The 23,632-nt window shown below is 31.7% G+C and overlaps 2 protein-coding genes, 1 non-coding gene and 1 pseudogene across 4 annotated transcripts; 3 read left to right on the top strand and 1 right to left on the bottom strand.

The window, feature by feature from the left end:
* The first annotated feature begins 339 nt into the window (after positions 1–339).
* LOC139891025 (heat shock protein 90-6, mitochondrial) lies at positions 340–6,074 on the top strand. The gene is made up of 20 exons (XM_071873952.1): positions 340–517; positions 963–1,148; positions 1,261–1,334; positions 1,678–1,803; positions 1,878–1,971; positions 2,064–2,147; positions 2,252–2,395; positions 2,485–2,598; positions 2,698–2,757; positions 2,879–2,953; positions 3,046–3,150; positions 3,362–3,502; positions 3,597–3,689; positions 3,807–3,884; positions 3,990–4,244; positions 4,380–4,482; positions 4,883–5,057; positions 5,149–5,254; positions 5,341–5,430; positions 5,585–6,074. The coding sequence occupies exons 1-20, from the start codon at positions 407–409 to the stop codon at positions 5,780–5,782; spliced, it is 2,412 nt and encodes an 803-aa protein (XP_071730053.1). The 5' UTR covers positions 340–406; the 3' UTR covers positions 5,783–6,074.
* Positions 6,075–6,812: 738 nt separating this feature from the next.
* LOC139891026 (uncharacterized) lies at positions 6,813–9,664 on the bottom strand. 2 transcript variants are annotated; one of them, XM_071873953.1, is made up of 2 exons: positions 9,525–9,664; positions 6,813–9,093 (listed from the first exon to the last, which is right to left on the bottom strand). In XM_071873953.1, exon 2 carries the CDS (start codon positions 9,065–9,067, stop codon positions 7,259–7,261), a length of 1,809 nt encoding a protein of 602 aa, XP_071730054.1. In that variant the 5' UTR covers positions 9,068–9,093; positions 9,525–9,664; the 3' UTR covers positions 6,813–7,258. The 2 variants fall into 2 exon arrangements, with proteins under 2 accessions (XP_071730054.1, XP_071730055.1); XM_071873954.1 differs by having other exon boundaries at positions 6,813–9,082; positions 9,525–9,662.
* A 3,407-nt stretch (positions 9,665–13,071) lies between these two features.
* On the top strand, positions 13,072–13,165 carry LOC139895411 (small nucleolar RNA snoR109). Its single transcript, XR_011775863.1, has one exon. It is a non-coding gene; the product is annotated as a small nucleolar RNA snoR109 (small nucleolar RNA).
* Positions 13,166–19,202: 6,037 nt separating this feature from the next.
* Positions 19,203–20,056, top strand: LOC139887990 (F-box protein At3g07870-like; annotated as a pseudogene).
* The last annotated feature ends 3,576 nt before the right edge of the window (positions 20,057–23,632 follow it).

Raw genomic sequence — 23,632 nt, forward strand, 5'->3', positions numbered from 1 at the left:
TTATTGTATTCGTCCTTATAGATTAGGACGGGTCGCTTTAATTTGCAAACCACACACCCTACAAATTAACAGAGTAAACGGCTGTTAGTGTGAGGTACCACATACGTTATTCAATAAAACCTCAGGTATCAACGGTGAAAAAATAAAAGTTTAGGTGTATCGGTGCAAAAGTGTACAAACTATAGGTACTAACGGCGTAATTTTTTCATTACTATATTACTATATGAGATGAAAAAAAAAAAAGTAAAAAGATTATTCCGTATAATTTACAAGAGTCGTATATCTCCAGAAGCTTCCATAAACCCCCTATTTGGCTATTTCAAACCCTACCAAAACCCTTATTTACACTCCCCTGCGCTGTACCTACCGTTCGTTAATAGCTCTCGTTTCTACCTTTAATTCCAATATGCACCGGCTATCAAGACGTTCTGTCAACTCTCTCCTCCGTTACGGAGCCCATCGCCGCCGTGATGCCGTGTCCGCCGTCTCCTTCTGTTCCCCCAATCTCAACCAAATGGTATTATTCTTCATTTTATTCTTAATTAATATATGTTATTACAGACTAATTAGAAAGGAGTGTGTGTCTTTATATGTGTTGTTAGCTGTTTATGTTTCTTTCTTGTTTATTAGGGTTATGAAAATTATTCACAGTTACTGCGTTGATTTGCTGCAAATTAATATGCTTTATTCATAAATTAATTATGTGTATGACAAGGGAAACCAAAAGTTATATTACTAATATTATTTGGTTTTGTTTTTATTTTTTATATTTAGAATCTACTTGTGATTTTGTTAATTATTAGTTTGTTTTGTTTGAAAATAGATTTTTGATATTAGATCTTGATAACAGTTGGCAGAGCAAATACACTTTTAGTAATGTCATCTTTATATCATTGTGAATTTGTGCTAATGGGTTTATGGTGTCATCTGGCTCGTGTCTTGATTGTAATTGATATGAACAGGTTGGAGAGAAGGATGGTAGTGGCAGATGGTATTCAGTTCTAACAACTGCAAAATGCAGTGGTCCTGCATCTACAAAGCCTTTGAAAATGGGTAATATGATTCCCTTAGGGAAGCGATTTGAGTCGACTGCGTCTGATTTTCAGACTACTGATGCACCTGTGGAGAAGTACGAGTATCAAGCTGAGGTGTGCAGTTAGAAAATTTTGTTTTTGCTCTCTGTTTTAGTATAAAGTTTTGAGCTTTTTATGTTTTCATAGTGAATCTCTTATCATAATTTTTGTTTGTTTGATGCTGTAGGTAAGTCGGCTTATGGACCTCATTGTTAACAGTCTATATAGCAACAAAGAGGTGTTCCTTCGTGAACTTATCAGGCAAGTTTTAAATGTCTTCAGCATATAGTTAATGTAATTGTTTTTTTGGTAGAAGTTTAGTACTCTTTTTAAGTTCCATTATTGTATCAAGAATTAAAAATGGATAGTAATGCACAAGAAGTGTGACAATGTATATTTTATATGCTCTTATACTAAATATGCGAATCTAAAAATGTAATGCACAAGAAGTGAGACAATGTATATTTTATATGTATATTTTATGGCTTAGACAATGTATATTTTAGAAATCTAAAAAGCTATGAATTTAGAGTGCATGCTTGTTGATTTGTAATCTGAATTTTTTTAACAATGTTCACTTAACTAAAATACTTTGATATTTCAGCAATGCAAGTGATGCCTTGGACAAGCTGCGATTCCTTAGTGTTACTGAGCCGCAGCTCATGGAGGGTGCTCCTGAACTTGACATACGCATTCAAACTGATCAAGACAATGGAATAATTACTCTCACGTAAGATTTGCATCTGCCAAGCATTCTTGTTAAATGTTTGTATGAAAATATATTGACATGAATGTGCTGTTCAGGGACTCTGGTATTGGCATGACCCATCAAGAACTTGTTGATTCTCTAGGAACAATTGCTCATAGTGGAACTGCAAAGTTCTTGAAAGCTCTAAAGGTCCTATTGCTGTTAATATTTAGTATTATTACTTTTTCATTTGATTGGAGAATTAAAGATGATTTACTAATGCAATTCTTTGTTTTTGACAGGATAGCAAAGATGCTGGTACCGACAGCAATTTGATTGGTCAGTTTGGTGTTGGATTTTATTCAGCCTTTTTGGTTGCCGATAAGGTATGTTTTGTCTCAAATCTTCTGTAGTCGGCTTCTTTTGAGCTATTTAAATATATTTATATATTTTCGATCTTAGTCTGTCCCGTTTTGTATGTCATAAACAGGTTGTGGTCTCAACAAAGAGTCCCAAGTCTGATAAGCAATATGTATGGGAAGGAGAGGCCAATTCTAGCTCTTACATTGTTCGAGAAGAGACTGATCCTGAGAAATTCATCCCTAGAGGAACTTCAATCAAATTGCATCTCAAGGTCTATATGGATTCCATGTTATCTTTTGTTATTGATTTCTTATCTTCAGACTTAATGACAGTTTTAATCTATGTTTTGTTTGTCTGCAGCGTGATGATAAGGGTTTTGCTCATCCAGAGAGGATTGAGAGGCTTGTTAAAAATTACTCTCAATTTGTTTCATTTCCAATTTACACATGGCAAGAAAAGGGCTTTACGAAAGAGGTATTTTTAAACATTCTTGCTGTATGATGCAACGTTACCATGTCTTGTTTGGGTGTCAAATTTCTTTTGGCTCACTCAGTGGTGTTTCTTTTGAAACAGGTCGAGGTTGATGATGACCCAGCTGAGGCAAAGAAGGATGGGGCTGATGATGGTGTTGAGGTGAGATTTTTTTTTATCACTAAATGCGTTCATGCCGTGCGCCCGTGCATTATATAAATCCAATCAACAGAGAATGACGTATTATATTCATTATTAATTATTAATTCTCTTGTTGCTATAGAAAAAGAAGAAAACTAAGAAGGTTGTTGAGAAATACTGGGATTGGGAACTCACCAATGAGACTCAGCCTATATGGGTAAGTTGATTGTTTTGATGTTGTGTTTATATGAATATTGTGCAACCTATTTTGTGAAGATTAATCTTGTTTTTATTTTTTATTTTTTGCAGCTTCGGAACCCTAAAGAAGTTACAACAGAGGAATATAATGAATTTTACAAGAAGGCGTTCAATGAGTACTTGGAACCCTTAGCATCTTCCCACTTTACAACAGAGGTGAAATGCAATATCTTTGTCTCCCTTCTTTCTGTAACTTCTTCTTGAAGTTCATTCCCTGTGTTTGTTTTCAATTTTTATACATTTAGGATTCCATATATAATCTTTTATGATTTGGGCATGAACTGTGTGGTTTCTGACATAATTTATATATCGTGTGGAGCTTGCAGCAGAAATAATGTTGAGTTTTGTCAATTTTATCAATTTGCAGGGAGAGGTCGAGTTCAGATCAATTCTCTATGTGCCTGCAATTACTCCAATGGGGAAAGAAGACATTGTGAATCCAAAAACCAAGAATATAAGGCTCTACGTTAAACGTGTATTTATTTCAGACGATTTCGATGGGGAACTGGTAATTTTAATCTTTATGCAACATGGTTCAGAAATTTTAAAACTTTTGAAATGGGCGTTAACTGTTTTTTTATCGTTGTCTGTATTCGGCGTAGTTCCCACGATACCTAAGCTTCGTGAAAGGTGTTGTTGACTCCAACGATCTTCCCTTAAATGTATCACGAGAAATTCTTCAAGAAAGCCGCATTGTAAGTATATCTAATGTTCATCTTGATCATCTCACCGATTGTTTTATTATTTTATTATAAAGTTGATATTAATATTAATTAAAATTAAATATTAATTCTAAATTTTATATTTGACAGGTTCGGATAATGAGGAAACGCTTGGTGCGCAAGGCATTTGACATGATTCTTGGCATATCCATGAGTGAGAATCGAGAAGTAAGCATTCATTATAATTGATGTTATTCATATGAGTTCCATTCACCTATAAGGGAATAATTATTTTGTTTATTAATTACCTGCTGAATTTTTATCCTTTTTTAGGACTATGAGAAATTCTGGGAGAACTTTGGGAAGCATTTGAAGTTGGGATGTATTGAAGATCGTGAAAATCACAAGCGTCTTGCCCCGTTGCTACGGTTCTTCTCCTCACAGAGTGAAGAAGAGATGATCAGTTTGGATGAATATGTTGAAAATATGAAAGCTGACCAAAAGGATATTTATTACATTGCTGCGGATAGTGTCACAAGTGCAAAGAACACTCCTTTCTTGGAGAGACTATATGAGAAGGATCTAGAAGTAAGTAAACTTGGTTGTTGGTTATGTGGCTACACTTTATATTTCTGTTTATGTTTATGTTGTTAATGGGTGTTTATGTTTATGTTAATGGGAGTATGGGACTTCTACTTTAAACATTTGTGGCATTTTTTGCAGGTACTCTTCCTTGTTGATCCCATTGATGAGGTTGCTGTCACAAATCTCAAATCGTATAAGGAAAAGAACTTTGTTGACATCAGCAAGGAAGACTTGGATATGGGTAAGACCTTAGAATTCTAAACAAAACACAACTCTTTATTCATGCCTAGTTATGTTTCCCCGTAGAAGTATATTACTAGCTTGTTATGTTTTCTAAATGGTTTGCAAGCATATAGCTTTTTCCTTGTCGTTGTATTTATGTAATACAGTAACTCCTTTTTTTGTAGTTCGTCTAATCACAACAGGAAAAAGGGTTGGGTGGATGCAGTCGATAATCTTGTTTTTAATTAATTAGTTCTGATGTATCATACAAATCTGGCTAAAAGGATTGCATTGCCTTGATGTTAAATAGAGTACTGTTATGTGTATGACACCAGTATTCATTGACTGTTCCATCCAACAGTCGTGTTTTTCGTTTTTGGTTGCTACAAATTCTAATTTTCTTGTATTCAAATGTTTAGGTGACAAGAACGAAGAGAAGGAAAAAGTAATGAAGCAGGAATTTGGGCATGTTTGTGACTGGATGAAGAAACGATTGGGCGATAAGGTTGCCAGCGTCCAAGTTTCAAATCGTCTAACATCATCCCCTTGTGTTCTTGTATCTGGCAAATTCGGTTGGTCTGCAAACATGGAAAGGTTAAAAGTTAAAACTAACTACACAATATCTGCCTATGAGATTCTGTGGTTTGGTTTTCTTAATCAATATTTTGTTTTTTTAAACCCTCAGGTTGATGAAGGCACAGACTGTTGGTGACTCATCTAGCCTGGATTTCATGAGAAGCAGGAGAGTGTTTGAGATAAACCCTGAACATCCAATTATACATACATTGAGTGTACGTTTCTCTTTCATGAAACAAATCTACTTTGATTAAAAATGTGAATACAACTCTTTCTAATATCTTTCTATTTATACATGCAGGCTGCTTGCAGGAGCAACAGTGATGATGAAGAGGCCTTGAGAGCTATTGATCTTCTGTATGACACTGCATTGATTTCTAGTGGTTTCACGGTAAGTGATCTGTACAAAACACAATTTGTCGCTAACTAAATCAAGCGTAGACGAATATCAAAAGTATCATCTATGCAGAGCCAAAATCATTATAGGACCTAGAGTTGGTTTAATTGTATTGAATTGACATTTTTGGTTTGATTTGATGATGCAGCCTGAGAGTCCATCACAACTGGGTGGGAAGATTTATGAGATGATGAGCATGGCTTTGTCAAACAAATGGACGACTCAACAACCAGCTTTCGACATGCACAGTTCACAGACCCAAGAGGCTGAGATAGTGCCCGATCCCCAGCAGCAAACTCTTGAAGCAGAGATCGTTGAGCCAGTTGAATCTGGTTCTCAGAAATGAGTTAAGCCATTTGAAACCAGTTCTTTTAAATAAGATGTGCCGAGTACTTGAAGGAGCGGTTCTATTATTAATGTTCCTTTTTTTTAGTAGTCTGAAAGGGAAAAACATACATATATCTAGAGTTATTGCTTGCCTTGCCAGAGGGAGTTGAGTCTTGGGTTTTTTGATTAATGTGAAATGATCTAACAATTCCTTCAGGGTCTTGTGGGTTTTTGTTTGGTAATTTAAGATTCTTTCTGGTTTAATATCTTTGCGATATTGAATTTTTCTTTAGCATGGTGTAATGTGTTTATAAATGATTGAAATCTTACAAAAAACACTTCCATCATCTTATTAAACTTTTATACCTAATCTGCTAAAAAGAATTAAGTTACAAATGGACACATTCCGATCATTCATACCCTATATCTTGATTCTTTCATGTGGAATTATGGATATATGATTGCCATCTATAAACACACACATGTTGACATAATTGATCATGATTTGTGAATTGTTTGGATGCGTGTTTGAAACTGTTGGATGCGTGTTTGAAACTGTTACAAATAGATATGGTTTGAATGTACAATGCCTTCTCCATGTTAGCTTGATGCTACCAAATTGGTCATTTGTAAACACAGTTTTTACATGATATGAATACTGCATTCTTCAAGTAGAATCATAATCAATATTAACTTGAAGCTGCAATATTACATATTTAACCAGAACACATACATTATCCATTATATAGTTAGAACTATAACTGTAATATAAACCTAACGCAAGTATAAATACAGGAGAAACATGATTTGAAGCTGTATGAACTAATTTAAAAGAGATGCTGTGTCTTCAGTCCACCCTTTTCACAATTATACAACAATATACCTTTGATGCTCTGTCCAAATTAGTCACAAGTGAGGATTGAGATATATTGTAATGTATAACAGCCTGTATGGTTTTGAGCAAATTTTATAAATATGTAAACAAAACTCACCTGATCTGGTACAAAGCAAACCAAAGTATGGAGATTATATATATAAAGTTAAAACACGTATGACTAGTCTCGTATTTAATAGTAATACGTATCTATACTAGATTATGGGATTTAAGAGTACAACCCAACAACAAATTTTGAGTATAACTCAATAAGATGCGTATAACACAAATAAATCACTAATACGGAACACTACTTTCACTCATTCCTGCAAAGTGAATAATACTCGAGAGTACAGCCCTTTAATGCATCAGGGGTATAAAAGTAATCAGTACATTTCAAATCTAATTAGTTCATATAAGAATAAGAACAATATTAGTGCATGTTTCTCAACCAACATTTAATAAGCCCATTTAAAACGGAATTTGACTTCCAGCCGCCTGGATCACCTTAAGATCCTTTCGGTTCCAGCTACCTAAATTTTGTCACAAATTGTGTTTGGATCTATACACTATCAAAGTCACACAAGTGTCAATGTAAATGACCAAAATACCCTTCTTTTACTACTCTTCATCAGCATCTGCCTGAAGAAGTTGTTCTGGTGTTGCAGCAGGGTCAAGATCCCAGCACCCATCTGGCAAGTTCAAACCTTGACCTTTTAATAAACAAGATGGAACCTGGTGCGAAAATCGAACCATTTCTTTTCTGGGTATCAATCGAACACCGCTCGTGTTAGGGTTTCTTTGATACACAGTTTTGTACCCTTCTAATTTCACCAAAGGTGTCACAGACACTCCATTTTTTTCACTATAATCATTAAGAATCTCCACCATTTCATATTGTCGTCTCACTTTTTTCGATGTTTTCTTACTCCAATTTTCTGACCAGTTTCTATAAACAGCCCAAATGTCACCTCTTTTTGGGTATATGTTAACACACGTAACTTTCCCAGCTTTTTCTCGACCCAAAAGATGAGAAAAGATGTTGACTTGGTCAACAAAATCCGAATGAGAAACCTTAAAACTCCCACAAGATTTATTGATTCCAAATTCAGTATCAGGTTTTGAGTTTAAGTAACTGATGTGAAGCTGAAACGGTTTCACACTGATGACCTGGCGAACAAGACAATAAAGGCGCGGCATCCCGTCTTCTTCGTCATATATCGCCCATACTTGTTGCGGTTTGAACACTTCCTCAGACCTATCTGTATCAAAATCATGAAAATCAGGGTCAGGGACCGTTATTGCCATTAAACTATTTTTCTTGAACGCCTTTTGAGTCTTTTCAGCCTTCAAACCGGGACCCACTTTCATTTCTTGTAACTTGCAACGAATTACCGATCTAGCTTTGTCAATTAGCAACTTTCTTGCATCAAACGTAGGGACAACCGAATAGTACTGTCTGGTTTGAATATCATTTTCGCCTTTTACATTATTCACTACTGAATCTGATTCAATTCTTATGCCCGTTTCCCCATTTTCCATCTTTCTTTTCTTAGGAGGCCGGCCCATCCTAGGAGCGGGGCCCGCGTTTAATCTTGCTTGGTGCCTACCGTTAGCTTTAGATCTACGTATGTTAGCATGTTTATTAGGTACACCATTAGGATCGATAGGAGAAGAATTAGGATAAGTATTCCATTGAAATGCGTACTCGTATCCTTGTGAAGGATGAATAACCGACGACCCATCACCTGTAAAACACAACGATGAGCCTTGTACATACGCGGGACCCGAACTATACGTATGGTTAGCATATCCATTCTCAGACGAATACGACCACGGAGCATAAGTAACCGGAGCTGATCCCGTTTCAATCGCTTGAAAAACCCCTCGACAATTCTTGCACGAAAGCTTCTTATTAACGTATTTTCTAAGATACTCATATTGAACACGACACGAGGTACACACGGTCCAAAACGTGTCGAGTCTTGAAGAACTTTCAGAACCCGAAACACCATAACCACCAACTGATAACTGTTTATTCCTTTTAGCATCATACAAACTTCTTTTCACATTATCTGATAATACAGCCCAAGCTTCAGATACGAGCTTAAACGCCTCGTCAGCACCCACGGTTTTGTTTTTATCAGGGTGAAGAAGAACCGCCATCTTTTTGTAACGTTTTTTCAGCGTTGACTTTTCAGCTGATGGATCCAAACCGAGAACCGAGTAAAAGTCAATTTCCTGGTTCATATTTGTTGCTGTAGCTGCGTATATTTCAAACGTAGCCACCATTTGAGAAATACCCTCCAATTGAGGACATAATGCTTGAGCCCTCAAAGCAAACTGCTTCGCCCCTATAAAATCACGCATTCCAAATAACTTTTCCGCATTATCTTTCGCCCTGAGAGCTTCTTCTACGTTTGAATCCATTGGAAACTTTCCGCCCTGCAAAAAGCCTATAAATACTCAGTAAAACACAAAATCAAGCATAACACTAATAAGTTCAATAATAAAGTCATTAACTTTAGCCAAAAATTACTAATTGAAGCTCATAATAATGAAATCACAGATCACATTTTACTCATTCTTATTCTAATCAACACAACAAACTTACATAACGAGGTAAATAAACCCTAATAACAAAAGCCCCAAAACTAATACGACAGGTCAACAAGCTTTCAATAATAAGTCAAATTGATAACAAAAGCTGCTCAAATTACAAAATCCTAGCTTAATTAAACAATATTATCAACAGAACAGCAAGATCTAAGCTCCGGTCAGCTAAAAAAGGTATAATTTATAAAACTACGAAAACCCTAAAAAATGATTGATATGTATGTGTACATTATATATACGGTGTATAAACATAAATTGAAGTAAAACTTACTTAATTCTGCATGAAATAGCAGCTGAACAGCAACAAGATCTAAAAAATTGTTAACGAATTTGGAAAGGTTAGCTTCAGATCTAGATTAAACGGAAGGTGCTTAACTTTTTGTGAATTTTTAGGAAAAGTGAAAAACAAAAATATAAAAACTTAACCTTAAATAAATAAATACATGTATGTTAATTAATACATACAGTATATACGGACTAATTAATTATTATTTATTTATTTATACTATATTACGTAGTAATATTTAATATAAATATAAATAATAAATAGGTGTTGGGTAGATTTTGATAATTAATTAAGAACGGATAAATAAAAAAGTAAAATGAAAGCAAATTCTGCAAATTCCGGTATCGGCGGGAAGATTGGAGTATTCCGATAATGCACCGATTAGTAACAGTAGTTACTCTTTAAAATACTCTGTAGAAAATAAAACTAATGTATTGTAAAAATACGTTAATTATACATGGTTTAAATTGTAAAATATACACTAGGACACTAGGTTATCATTGTGGTTACTTATATATGAAAAAACATTATGCAATTAAATTAAATAATTGATATGTGTATGTTTAGTAATCATAACTAAGCTTTGGTTGTTTTTACTTGCAAAATAACAGTAATATTTAAAATTAACTGATACAACATCGATTACTAGAAATTTAAACTCTTACAAAACAATTAGTGATATTATGAAATAAAATAAGAAGAATGTTAAAAGTAGCTTTTAAGGTTACGTTTAATATATTAATAAGTTTATAAATTCCGTTGAAATTAATTGTAAAATATATGTATTTGTTTATTCACAATGAATTTAAAATTATAAATAAGAAATTAAGTTATACATTGTATACTTAAACGTCAGTAAAAAAATGATAAATAAAATTTAATAAATGCTAGTTTGCGATTCCACTTTTCCAACGTTTTTTTAACCGACTAATCATATGGAGACTACCCGCTTTGCGAGCACCCCGAAGTCATAGAATAACTTTTGTGGTTGCAAGGAATTGAACCGTTGACCTTCACATTAGAAGGTCATGATCTTACCATGCCACCGTCACCCTCATGATTTTTAAAACGGTTTGATTAGTTGTTATTTTTAAAATTTTGTTTTCTAAAAGATAATAAATAGTTTGATACTATTGACGTAGATGAAAATTATAGAATATTAGTTGATGATTACTATAGATTGAAATCTTCAATATCTTTCAAACTTTTAGATGCGCGTACAACTTTTTTTTACTACTATTTTCTCTTTCAGTCTCTATTTTATTGTCCAATTGAGAATTAATATAGTTAGAAAAAAAAATACAATAATTAATCAGTTAGCTACTCAAATTAGGTATAAATGGATTGGTCTATTTTTTATGAGTGCACAATGAAGTTACAACCACATAACCAACTTTGTTTTGGATTAGTTATAGTTATGAATGTTTTCCGTTTTTTGGGGAAAAAAAAAGGAAAAAGAAATTTAGTCTATTTTTGTTTTCCCTTTTTTCATTTTTCAATCTCCTGATCAATTGTTAAAAGGTTCAAACACGTAAAAAAACAATTAACAATTTATAAATATATTTTTTTTTTATCAAGAACCTTTAATTAATCTTATAGATCTTATATGTTTATTACATTTACCATATTGTTGTATATAGCTAAAAAGAGTTATAAATTTGATCCACTTGCAAAACATAAAATAGAAAGAAACCTTATATATATAACTCATGGCCAACACTAAACTTTATTATTTATGTTTGCTAGTAAATTAAAACGTTGCCCATTTTCTAGAACTTTTTTTGTATTGTTTGCATTAGAAATAATTAGGAAAAAAAATTTGTTCTCTCCATCTAATTTTATATGTCTACTATAAAATTAACATTTATTTTTAGCACATATAAAATTAGAAACGTGGAAAGTAAATGTACAAAGTTAACTTGTGGGGTTAAAAATATCTTTGAGACCACTCCAACAATGACACATTCCTCAATATTTCCTAACGCCACATTAGCTTTATATCTCATCATTCGTCACCACTTCCTCTCATAACACTCTCATAACACACTATTGCCAATCATGACATACTTCATCAAATTTTATTATTATTATTATTATTATTATTATTATTATTATTATTATTATTATTATTATTATTATTATTATTATTATTATTAAATTTTGATAATATATTCATTTTTATAAATAATACTATTATTTTTATTTTATTTTTATTTTTTAACGGCATATAATACTATTATTAAAATAAAAACACATTTAAATTAATAAAAATAAAACGATTACAATTTATTAAAAGTCCTAAAAAATTAAAAATTACAATAATTAACAAGTCCTAATACAATTACTACTTTATTTTTAAATCATAAAACTTAAAATGTACGATTTATTTTCAACGAGAATCTGGATGAGATGGATCATCTTCATATGGGTCAAATGATACATCATCTTCATATGGGGCAAATGATACATAATCATCATCAAATTCCAAATACATAAAAATTCGATTTGAACGGAAGAGGAGAGTTTCTTTTATACCGTTTCATTGTTCCTCGGTACGAAGGTAGAGAGCGAACAATTCCGAAATACAATCGTCGTCATAATATAACACGTCTGTATGTTCAAACAGTACATTACGCTCCAAAAATTCAAGCAACTCGTCTAAACAAACGTCTCGAATGGCAATGTCTTCAAATGAAATTTTTGAACCACGTTGGTAATCGTACAATTTGGATTCGTAGTCGAATTCACTGCCGTAATAAACATCGAACGAGACAATCATTGGATGAATTATCAACATTTTTAAGATGTGTGTGAAGTGTGGGTGAAGTGCGTGTTTTGTATTTTGAAGTATTTTGAGAGTGTAGTGTTTTGATTATGTATATATATATATATATAGAGTTTAAATGAGAAAAAAAATCATTGGTGTTCAAACGGTCGAAAAACAGAACGAAAAATAACCGTTGAACGTCCTGTTTTGTGCTTGTGGAAGAAAATGTGGAGGGCGATGGACTCGAGGGCGTTGGAGGCGGCCGAGGGTGGCACCAATGTCATTGGCGCCCTCAGATGAAATGGTGGAAGACACACTCCAGCACGTACTGCTGGTAGTGGTCTGATACCATGTGTGTAACATACGTGTCTATGTATGTGTACAATGTACATGCAATTTGTAATACGTGTAGAAATAAGAGGTAGCAAACTCTTACACTGTCTGTCTTTAGAATTGAATTGTAAGCAAAACAAATGAAGCGGGTTTGGTTGACGACCTAAAATGGCCCAGATTCAAATGACTAATATATATATAAAAGCCCATTAAGGCCCTATAAGAAAAATCCCTTTATAAAAACTAGGGTTTCTCTTTAAAAGAACTTGATATCTTAAGTTTGTGGAATTGTGGCTGTAGGTTTGTTTCGTATTCATTTTTCATCCGGAAAAACATAATAAATGTGCAATATTTATTTTTAAATTAATATAATGTTTAGCTGCATTGTACCAAGGGCGAGATTGATTAATATCTTTCTCTTGATTGCCAAATCGGCTGTAGCTATATTTACCATCTCAGTGAAGTTTTACTGGCCGGTTGTCGTTTTTTTCAGTCGATTAATCTGCTTACCGAACTTCATACATACATACATCTTTTTATTTAAAAAATAATTATTATTAGTATTAAGGAAGAGATTGTAGAATGGAATCGGATGTTTATAATAACCTTTTCTGATAATCTCTTCTCTGATATAAACGAGAAATCGTGTCACTTTCCAGGCAATATGCTTCGACATTAGTTGGCAGTTTGCGTCTATTGGTGACTACAAATTTTATACCGACGAATTACTCTTTGATTTTTTGCTAATTACTGAATTCGTATATGCTTTTGAAATAATTAAATTGTTTTGCGTTACCAATTGAACATCACTGTTGAACTTGAGGGGGGAATAGTTGGTCTAAATTCTTTTTTTTTTTTTTTTTTTTGTAGAGCAAGTTAATTACAGCTTTTAAGAAATCTGATTGTGTCATAAAGGTAACTGATTTTGTTGTTAGATACAAAATGATGTATTAAATGGTTTACGCTGAACTATATTAGGGAGTAATTGGATGGATTAATTGGTTGATACTAAACATATAATGAATGGGATTGTTTATTCTTAGGGGGTTTGGAGTTCAGTGTGTTACGCACTACAATAGTTGTGCAAACCAATTAGCCGGTTTTGGTGAAGAAGACTACTCAATCGTACTAGAGTGAAAAATTAGTTCTTTCTGTTGAAATTTAATTGGAAACATTTTTAGTAAATTATTTACAGCTAATAGCACAACTACGCGTAGATGAGAAAATAAAAGCTGCTGTAATATTTTACAGTAACTTTTTAGCCAAATACTAGTCAAGTCAAACTTTACTTGTCTTCGAAGTAAAACATTATCTAATCTAATCAAACATTCATACCCAACATATATAAAACGTTCATACTCCACATATGTATAAAATAATCATACACCATAAATATTGTGTATCTCTATCTCTAATCTCTAATCTCTATAAATCTCATTACTAAATCCGCCACGTGTCAGCACAATAATCCTTCTCACTAATCCTAATTTCCTCCTAATTTTTAATTAAAAAATTCGTTAATTTTGTAACTTCCTCCTTAATCACGGATTAGAGCCACAAAATTCTTCCGCCTCTCTTTCTTCCTCCTGTTCAAAATTAGGGTTACCAAAAAACTGATATACACGTACAACCGAAACTCGATAGAATCAGTATTCTTTACTCCATCTTTCAAATTCTCATTATTTTATCATACGCTTCTCGATCCTTCTTGCGATGACCTGGTGGTCTCTTTAACCGGAATCCTCCACTGCCTCCTTCAAACGCTTTCTGTCTCTTCGATCGTTTATGGTTTGGGTGTTTTTCGGTTGAATTTTTCGGGTGAATGTTTTCCGGTTGTAGATATAGGGTACAATCGATTGAGGCAGGAAGTATTAATGATTTGCACAATCATATCGAATGCATCCATCTATTCTCGATTATGATTTCAGTTTATCGATGAACGGTAAAGTATTAATGATTCAAACTTTTGATTTCATAGAAACCTAACTATTTTCTGATTTGTATTTCCTTTTATCATAACACCAATTAATTTGCATGTACCAATTGTTTTTGCAGGTCAATTATATCTGATTATCGACCAACTAAACCGATGTTCATTTGAAATAAATATGATTAATCGGGTTCTTCATTATTCTATATACTTAAGTAGCTTATTTATTCATTTTTTGGTTGTTTTATCTTTTTAGATGAAGTATGCGAAATCATAAATTGATATTGGATGCATATTTATTGTTATTACTTAATGAGCACCACATGTTCGATAAAATGCCATAAAGAAGTTCAACAACGAATGTTGCAAGTTATTCAATATGAAATCATATTTTTTTTTTTAATTACTACATTGTTATTTAGATTTATATAACTCTGTAGTTATCAATGTCAAGTTTGATTATCGAAGTGATAAGATTATGCTAATAATCTAAACCTTTGACACAAAATAAGATGATCAATCAGTTGGATGATTCTAAAAGACACTTTGTTAACAAGTCAACCCATGAAGATACATGATTTATAGGTTTCAATTAACTTACGAAATTGCTTTGATCTTTGTAGTTTTGTTTGTTGAATTCTGACATTCTTTTGTGTTTATGGTTTGATAATAGAAATTGTTCTTCATGGTACTTTATAAATGAAAACCTGATGCTTTAACTGATGCATATTTATTGTTATTGACAAGAATATTTTTCAGATATGTGTAAGCAGCTAACCTAACCACCAATATCAAAAAGAAAGAAAAGAAGGTACATGTTTTATCAATTTTTAAAAGGGTGTTATGATCTGCATTAACAAATTTAATAGTCATGAATGGTTGTATAATGTCTATGTATGCAGATTTGCATCTGACATATGTAGGGGTCTAACTTTCATTTTATTTGAAGTTTTTCAAAGAAATATATACAGTTGACTTTTGAGGTCAATGACAAGTATAGGTAATAGTTATTAATGAGAAACACTTTTACGTTTAGAATCCCAGATGAGTTATTTAGAGCCTCTAATTCATCATATTGATTCTTTCACCATTCTCTGTTATATTCCTTTTCATCTTCTTTTTTTTTTTATTTGTCATGTAACATAATGGAGCCTTTTGCTTTTCATCAATGTTTTGTGTAGATTGAAGGAGCTAATCTCGATGATGTCAAAAGTCTCAACAATTGGGATGTTTTTGCATTTTCTCTGAGTAACAACACCACTACACTAATTCATCTCTTAAGATTATCGTTGAGGTTAGTTAAAGTGACTTTGAAACTTCTAAATTTTAATAGGAAGTGTGTTTATCCACTTAAACATTTAAATATATGTATTAAAGACCATGTTGTATCATCCCAAGCGCCGCAATTCAGTCATCACCGTATCCGCAAATCATTTGTTTCAAAAGCACAATATATGGTTAGCTAACATGTCGTGTTTATTACTCCGTATATAGTAGTAGTTCATACCATAACTCTATTTAGAGTTTCTCCAGTACAAACTTAAGTTCCTTGATCACAGTTATACATTAATTGATGATTTGGACAGTTGCGGATCCCACATGTCAAAGGACCTTTGGAGTTTTTTAAACAATTCCAGCTGCTATGCAGGTATGTCTCACTTCTTACGCTATTTTTTTCTCTTTCGCGTCTTTGGGAGTTTGGGGGTATTATCTTATAAAACGTTTTTGTTTTAGCTTTGTAAATATAATATCATGTTACTCACTTGATCGGTTAGGGACAACTTATTATAACTTGATTTTTACTATCGGGTTGTCTTTGCTACCTCTACATTAATAGGAAATGTGATTCAAATTTGTTACCTCTGCATTAATAGTAAATGTGAGTCAAATTTTACTAACCGGCCTAATTTGTGATTATGATATATGTAACATACATTTTGCAAATAACCTCCAATCAATGAGCAAATTTACTCAAATGATATTTGTTTATAATAATCAATAAGATTTGAATATTAAGTAAGTGTGATGTTGTCTAAAAAAATTGATTGGTGGTGATTTGAATATCAAATTTCTTTTTTTTTTCTTTTTTCTTTTAACTTTTTATATTGTATAAGATGCTTTTCTACAGACGACATATTTTCGCTTGGATTTTGCTGGGTGACCAACAATTGTAGTGGAGAAGGCTAATGTTATTCCATAACACAACCAGTTTTTCCAGGTATTTATATATTGGATTTTAAATATGTGATGAAGGTGATAAAGGTATTCTTATATTGGACTATATAAAGGTGTTTATAAATGATCTCAAACTAATTAAGGTAGGAAATGACAGTTGTTTGTGTGTTATAAGGTTAAAAGTGTTTTTAGTCATCTATTTGGACCCATGACATAAATGGGCCATATGGTGTCAAATTGGGTATTTGTTTTTTTGTACACGTTTATTATTTTGTGTCAAAAGTATTGCTAACTAAGGATGTTTTGAAAATGAGTTGTTGAGTGTATTTTGGTTGGAGTCATTTTGACTCATTATTATGTAATTGTTTATAATTTGGACCCGTTTGGGTAACTTTGAGGATTTGAAATTACCAACACATTTAAATTATTTTTTTTAAAACAGTGGAGTGATTTTGGGTCACTTTCGGTTACATTAGATATCAATTTGGGTAATAAATCCATTTTGGTGTCATTTTGGGGAAAAAAAAATCTCAAAACGACTTTCGGACCTACATTCAATTTTGTCAGCGTAAGAATCAGAATCAACATGGTAAAAATCTGGAGGACCATTGTCCTCCGAAGAGCGGTCTTTCTAAATCGTTTTTGAATATTGATAATTCAAAGATGGGGTACAAGTTACAAGTTTCTACTCTCGAGTTATAAGTTTTTAGCATCTCTACTTGATTTGATAATACTAATTTTAGTGTGATTTTTAACTAAGGAAGCTGCATGATACTTGATGAACTATTGGTTCAGACCTATGCATAAAGGTAATTTGATAATACTTGGGATTACTAAAACTTTTGTGTATCTTAGCCAGCTAATAAATAATGCATACTTTTGTTACTCTTATTTTTCTTGCATTGATCTTTCAAAGTTGTAATAATTTAATCTACAGATAAGAACTAAACAGATTAGACCTTAGCTTCAAACAGTACATGTTATTGACAACTATGGATATTCCAATGATCATTTGTTTATACCAGTATTATTGCTTTGAACCTTTTTAGCAGTCTATATTGTAAAAGAATGTACTGATTGTACAGGGTGAAATATTTACGCCATAAGTGTTGAAGAAAGGTACATGTTTTTTGTGGAAATGTAACTTTTTATCAATTATATTAATATTATAATGTACTCCTCTTCAATGGACTATCTAAGATGCTTTTGTAGATGTCATGTAACCTATTTAGCCTAATTTAACTTGCCTTTGTACAAGTGGACCATTTGTGCTCCTTCTTTGGCTCACATGGAAACGACTTATGTTGTCAAAGATGTATCTCGAATCTTCATAAAATGAATATCTTAGTTAGTATATTGAATTGCACCAAATATAACAAATATCTTTGGCTCACCAGGTTTTGATGTTGTATCTTTAGCAAAGCTTCCGGATGTGACCACTGTTCTTTTTAGCTATTACAATATTTTATTTGACCTTTTAACCAAAATAACAAATAGAAATTGGGTCGCAATTATTGGTGGATGGATGTTTGCTACTTTGCGGGCTCATAAGTTGAGAATGGTTTTTTCAACTGATGATGTGCAAAACTTTTCATCTGAATTTATATTTCAATTTTACACAACTTTAATGAATTAGCTTTTAGTTTTAGTGTTTCAATAATGGGTGGCGGGTAATTGTATCGGTTCAAATGAGGCATCTATGTCTTCTTATTTGTCTATGGAATATGTATCTTAAAAAATGATTGCAATATCATATTGTTACAATAATGAAATGATCTTATTCAAAGCCAACTCTTTTTACTATCAGCGATATACTATGGTTTTTGCCATCATATATGTCACTAAAATTTTTAAGTACATAAGCACTATACTCTTTGAGTGATTTACCCAACCATTACTACGCACACCGAGTTTTAGACCGTGATTTTTAGTGATTATATTGTATGCAGGTGATGATGAACTCGATCACCAAGTACACGTACCGCTTATGTTCCAGATTATAAAGGGGGCATTTTTGTATAATTTCAAGCTAAGTAGGCAAAAGGAAACTTGTGGTGGAAACCTGCATTTTATGGCTAAGGGCCTTTGTGTAACTCTGTGTTTGTGTTATGGGGATTTATATAATGTTGTCATAGAAACTGAAACACAGTAAGATAATTTCTCGGAAGTGGCGTTCATAGTTTTTTGTGCAAAACAAAAATATTTAAGCATTTCATTCACAAAATTACTCGTAACAGTGTTTGTATAATATCGTTAATTGATATATCATTTTAAGATTCATGATTGTTTGCGGAAGAGTCCCCGTGCAACGCACGGGCTCTTAAATCTAGTTATCTTGTAAAACATTCGTACATCATAAAATTTACATATCAAAACATTTAAAAGAACCATCACACAATACCACCATAGATAGTACATGTCAAAATATCCAAACGAACCATCCCATAATACCAGCCATACTAAGAAAAAGATTATCTTATCACTCAATCCATCCATGGAGAACTTACCACCAAATGTCATGATTGATATTCTATCCAGACTTCCTGTCAAAACAATTATGCACTGCAAGTGTGTATGCAAGAATTGGCATAATCTACTTTCAAGTTCATATTTTGCAAATCTTCAGCTCTCTCATGATCCCCTGCATGCCTCATGATTTATCATACTTCAGAGAGCCTATAGACAAGGTTTTGCTATAATTGCATATGGTTTTGGAGTCGGTTTAGAGATAAAAGAATACAAAGTGGTACGGACGTTTCAAGGGGATATACCGCAAGATCCAACTTCAAGATCTCGACCAATATAGGTTTACACACTTGGGACGGGCCACAATGGAGAAGCCTTGGTCAATGCCCTTATTGGCGTAACGGATGTGGTGGGTCTTATTTGAATGGTCACGCTCATTGGAGCATTATTGACCAGAATTTTCTAGAAAAGATTTGTGCATTTGATTTTGATAATGAGACATTTAAATTATTCCCATCTCCTCCCATTGAAACTATAGAAGGAAGTAAAGTACATTTTCGAAGTTTGGGAGTCTTAAAAGGTTGTTTAAGCCAATCTGATACATTAGATTCTCAATTCACAATTTGGATGATGAAAGAATATGGAATCAAGAAATCTTGGTGTAAAGAAGTCTTGATTAAGGATAGTGTAAGTCCTGATTTAAATTGGGTAATGTGGGAACCCATGCATCTCTTGGAGCGTTTGAAAAATGGAACATTTTTGATGATTTATTATGAGGGTGAATTTTTGGCATATTGTCCAGAAACAAAGATTATGGAAGATACAAGACATTTGACAGAAGTTTAAGATTATGGAAAACATTATGGAACTTACCACCAAATGACATTTATTATGAGGGTGAATTTTTGGCTACTTTAGCGTAATAGTTTATCGTCCTAGCTTTTTTAGACTTATTAAGAATAAGAATTTTGAATCGGAAATAGTTGATGTGATCTAAAGATAAACAAGGTTATACACTTATACGAGTATAAAATATAGTGTAGAAATTGATAATTGGTTAACAAATGATAAGTGGACTGGTGAGTTACTTTTATGTTTTCAAGATTTGTATATTTGGAAGTTGGTTTTTTTATTTTATTTTTTGTTTGCCTTCAAAAAAGTTTTATTTTACTCCTTTATTTACGTCAAAATAGCAGAAGTTTCATTTCAGATTGTAATTGTAATCTCGATATTTCATTATTTCAAGTAATATAACTAGAAAATTGCCCATTTGTGTAAGTTGTTACACTATAATAACCTTAACACGTATGATAAATCCACCTCCCTGAGCTATTAAATACCGATTTGTTAACTTTTTTTGTAAACTTAACGTCGTCTCTCCACCGGCAACATCAAGACTGCCAACTCGGCTCCGACAGCCTCCCTTCTCTCATATATGTCAATTTCAAGTTTATCTTCATTCTATATTTGATTTGATATTTGATATTTGATATTTGATTTGCTTGATTTTGTTTTATTTCAATTTAAGTTTTGCTACTGGTGGTGTTGTTTGTCAAATGTGGTATCTCATGTTTAAATTGCCTTTGTCATCATGTTTTTTTAAATATATGTTAGGGTGCGTTTGATAAAACTGAATGGTTAAACGCTCAATAGTTCATAATCTGAATGATTCAAAAGTTTCCAATGAGTTTGGTTCTGAATAACAATAAGATATTTGATAAACATTTTTAATTAGCAATGTTAATGATGTAATCACTTTATTACTCTTTATATGAATAATAACTAGAATATAGTTATTTAATAAGTGTTATGGATATAATTTATTGATGAGATTACATAAATTTTATGTGCTTAATGGTTAAGAGAGTATTTTAGCTCTGAATGGTTCAACATCGAATATCTAAACTATTCAGCATCATCTGTCATTCAGATATCAGAAACAAACGCACTTAAAATAGAGTATACAATTTTGAATACGTTGCTACTAGGTTACATCTACAAGAAACTTTAAGAATTGTTTTTTTTTATATTAAGAATTCGTATACAGAATATGTGTTTGACAAGTAAATTTTGTGTACATTTAGAGCATTATTTACTTAGAAGACACCGTTTACTTTCAATATGAATTTTGACATTTTGTTCATACAAGAGAAAATGATTATCACCAATTGGAGAACATATTCCTGTCTATTTCTTTATGTTTCTATTTCAAAATACAAAATGTGTTCCGTATATTATAAATTTTAGTAGGTTTGTTCGCCCCCGTTGAAAAAATGATTTTTGGATCCGCTACTGTACTAAGCACTGGATAGTTGTAAATTTTTTTAACTTTTAAGTAGTAACACCATTGACTATAATTCTTAGATACGCTACTGCTTACAGCCTTCATAAATGATTGAAAAACTGAATTATTCTTTCTATAATAATAATAATAATAATAATAATAATAATAATAATAAATTAATATTAATATATATGAAATAATAAGGGTTTTGCTAACATATGTCACAGTGGCATATGTTAATGCGCAATTAATAACCTTGAAATTTCTTTAAATATCAGCATTTACATTTAGTATACACATAAAAAAATTAAGGTTCTTTTTAATAATACACATTTAATATACACTAAAATTTAATAATAATAATATAATAAAATACATTTTTAATGTTCTTTTTCAACATGCAATTATAATTATTACGGAGTATAAGTTATAAATTATAAATTTAAATTAAACTGAAAGTGTGTGACGACCCGAAAATTTCCGACCAAATTTAAACTTAATCTTTAAATGATTTCGACACGATAAGCGAAGTATGATAGGTTGAGTCTCAAAAGTTTTGAACTGTTTCATATATTCAATTGACCTTCGACCAATTTCGACGATTCACGAACAATTAATTGTAATTAGATATGTGTGTGTATAGATATAAATGGTAATTGAAAATATAATTTGAAGCATTATATGTGTTATTATTAAAAATTAATAAAATAAACATAGTATATTATAATAATTATTATTTAAAATATATCTATATGTATATAAATAAAGTATATTACAAATAAATATTAAATGATCGTAATACTTGTTTGTCAACTCGTTTGTTATTAAACAAGTTTAATATGAACCTAAAGGAACTTATATGATTTAAAATAAACGGTGATTCGAAAATGAGTTCTATAAACTTTAGGCTTACTAAAAATGTATTTAGGACCTAGTTATTAAATTTTAAAACTTTTTATATTTTACTTGGGATTGGGAGTGAATAATTAATGTAATTTTTATTTAATAGTTAATGACTGAATTTTATACCATAATGACCAAAATAAATAAATATAGTTAATTTAAAAATATAGAATTTTTCTGAACACTTTTATCCGCCACTAATTATCAATGGGGTACGATATATTAGCCCATTAAGACTGTCGCCAGAATAAATTTCTCTAATACACGTTTTGTAAAATGAATTAATATTATAATGAATATTACCGTGTCTTATGATTGATATAGGTTACTGTGTAATCATTTCTTTAATCAATATATTATATATACACTCATCTGCATATACATGGAATCAAAAGAACACACATCCATTTCCATTTCCATTTCCATTTCCATTTCCATAGAGCACCTCGAACACCCGACACTGTAGTGACCCGAACTTTTCCATGTTTATATATATTAAATGAAATTGGTATATTTACATGATTAAATATTTTCAACATGTTAAGCAATCAAACTTGTCAAGACTTGATTAATTGAAATAGGTTTCATATAGACAATTGACCACCCAAGTTGACCGGTGATTCACGAACGTTAAAACTTGTAAAAACTATATGATGACATATATATATAGTTAACATGATATTATGATAAGTAAGTATCTCATTAGGTATTTTAACAATGAGTTATATACATAAAATTGAGTTTATTGAATTAAGAAACTCGAAACGATATATATAACGATTATCGTTATAACAACGTCTTACTAAATACATATGAATCATATTAAGATATTGATACACTATGTTTAATCATGATAAATGATAAGTAAATATGTCATTAAGTGTATTAACAATGAACTACATATGTAAAAACAAGACTACTAACTTAATGATTTCGAAACGAGACATATATGTAACGATTATCGTTGTAACGACATTTAAATGTATATATATCATATTAAGATATATTAAGATATCATAATATCATGATAATATAATAATTTAACATCTCATTAGATATAATAAACATTGGGTTAACAACATTTAATAAGATCGTTAACTTAAAGGTTTCAAATCAACATTTACATGTAACGACTAACGATGACTTAACGACTCAGTTAAAATGTATATACATGTAGTGTTTTAATATGTATTCATACACTTTTGAAAGACTTCAATACACTTATCAAAATACTT

Source organism: Rutidosis leptorrhynchoides, chromosome 2 (genome assembly GCF_046630445.1).
Source record: "Rutidosis leptorrhynchoides isolate AG116_Rl617_1_P2 chromosome 2, CSIRO_AGI_Rlap_v1, whole genome shotgun sequence".
NCBI lineage: Eukaryota > Viridiplantae > Streptophyta > Magnoliopsida > Asterales > Asteraceae > Rutidosis > Rutidosis leptorrhynchoides.

What these genes read in the sequence shown, in the direction of transcription:
- LOC139891026 (XM_071873953.1), bottom strand. Translation starts at nt 9,067, where the DNA reads ATGGATTCAAACGTAGAAGAAGCTCTCAGGGCGAAAGATAATGCGGAA.
- LOC139891025 (XM_071873952.1), top strand. Translation starts at nt 407, where the DNA reads ATGCACCGGCTATCAAGACGTTCTGTCAACTCTCTCCTCCGTTACGGA. An exon ending in AATGGAATAATTACTCTCAC is followed by an intron (nt 1,804 to 1,877) that starts GTAAGATTTGCA and finishes TGTGCTGTTCAG; the next exon opens with GGACTCTGGTATTGGCATGA. An exon ending in GGGCTGATGATGGTGTTGAG is followed by an intron (nt 2,758 to 2,878) that starts GTGAGATTTTTT and finishes TTGTTGCTATAG; the next exon opens with AAAAAGAAGAAAACTAAGAA.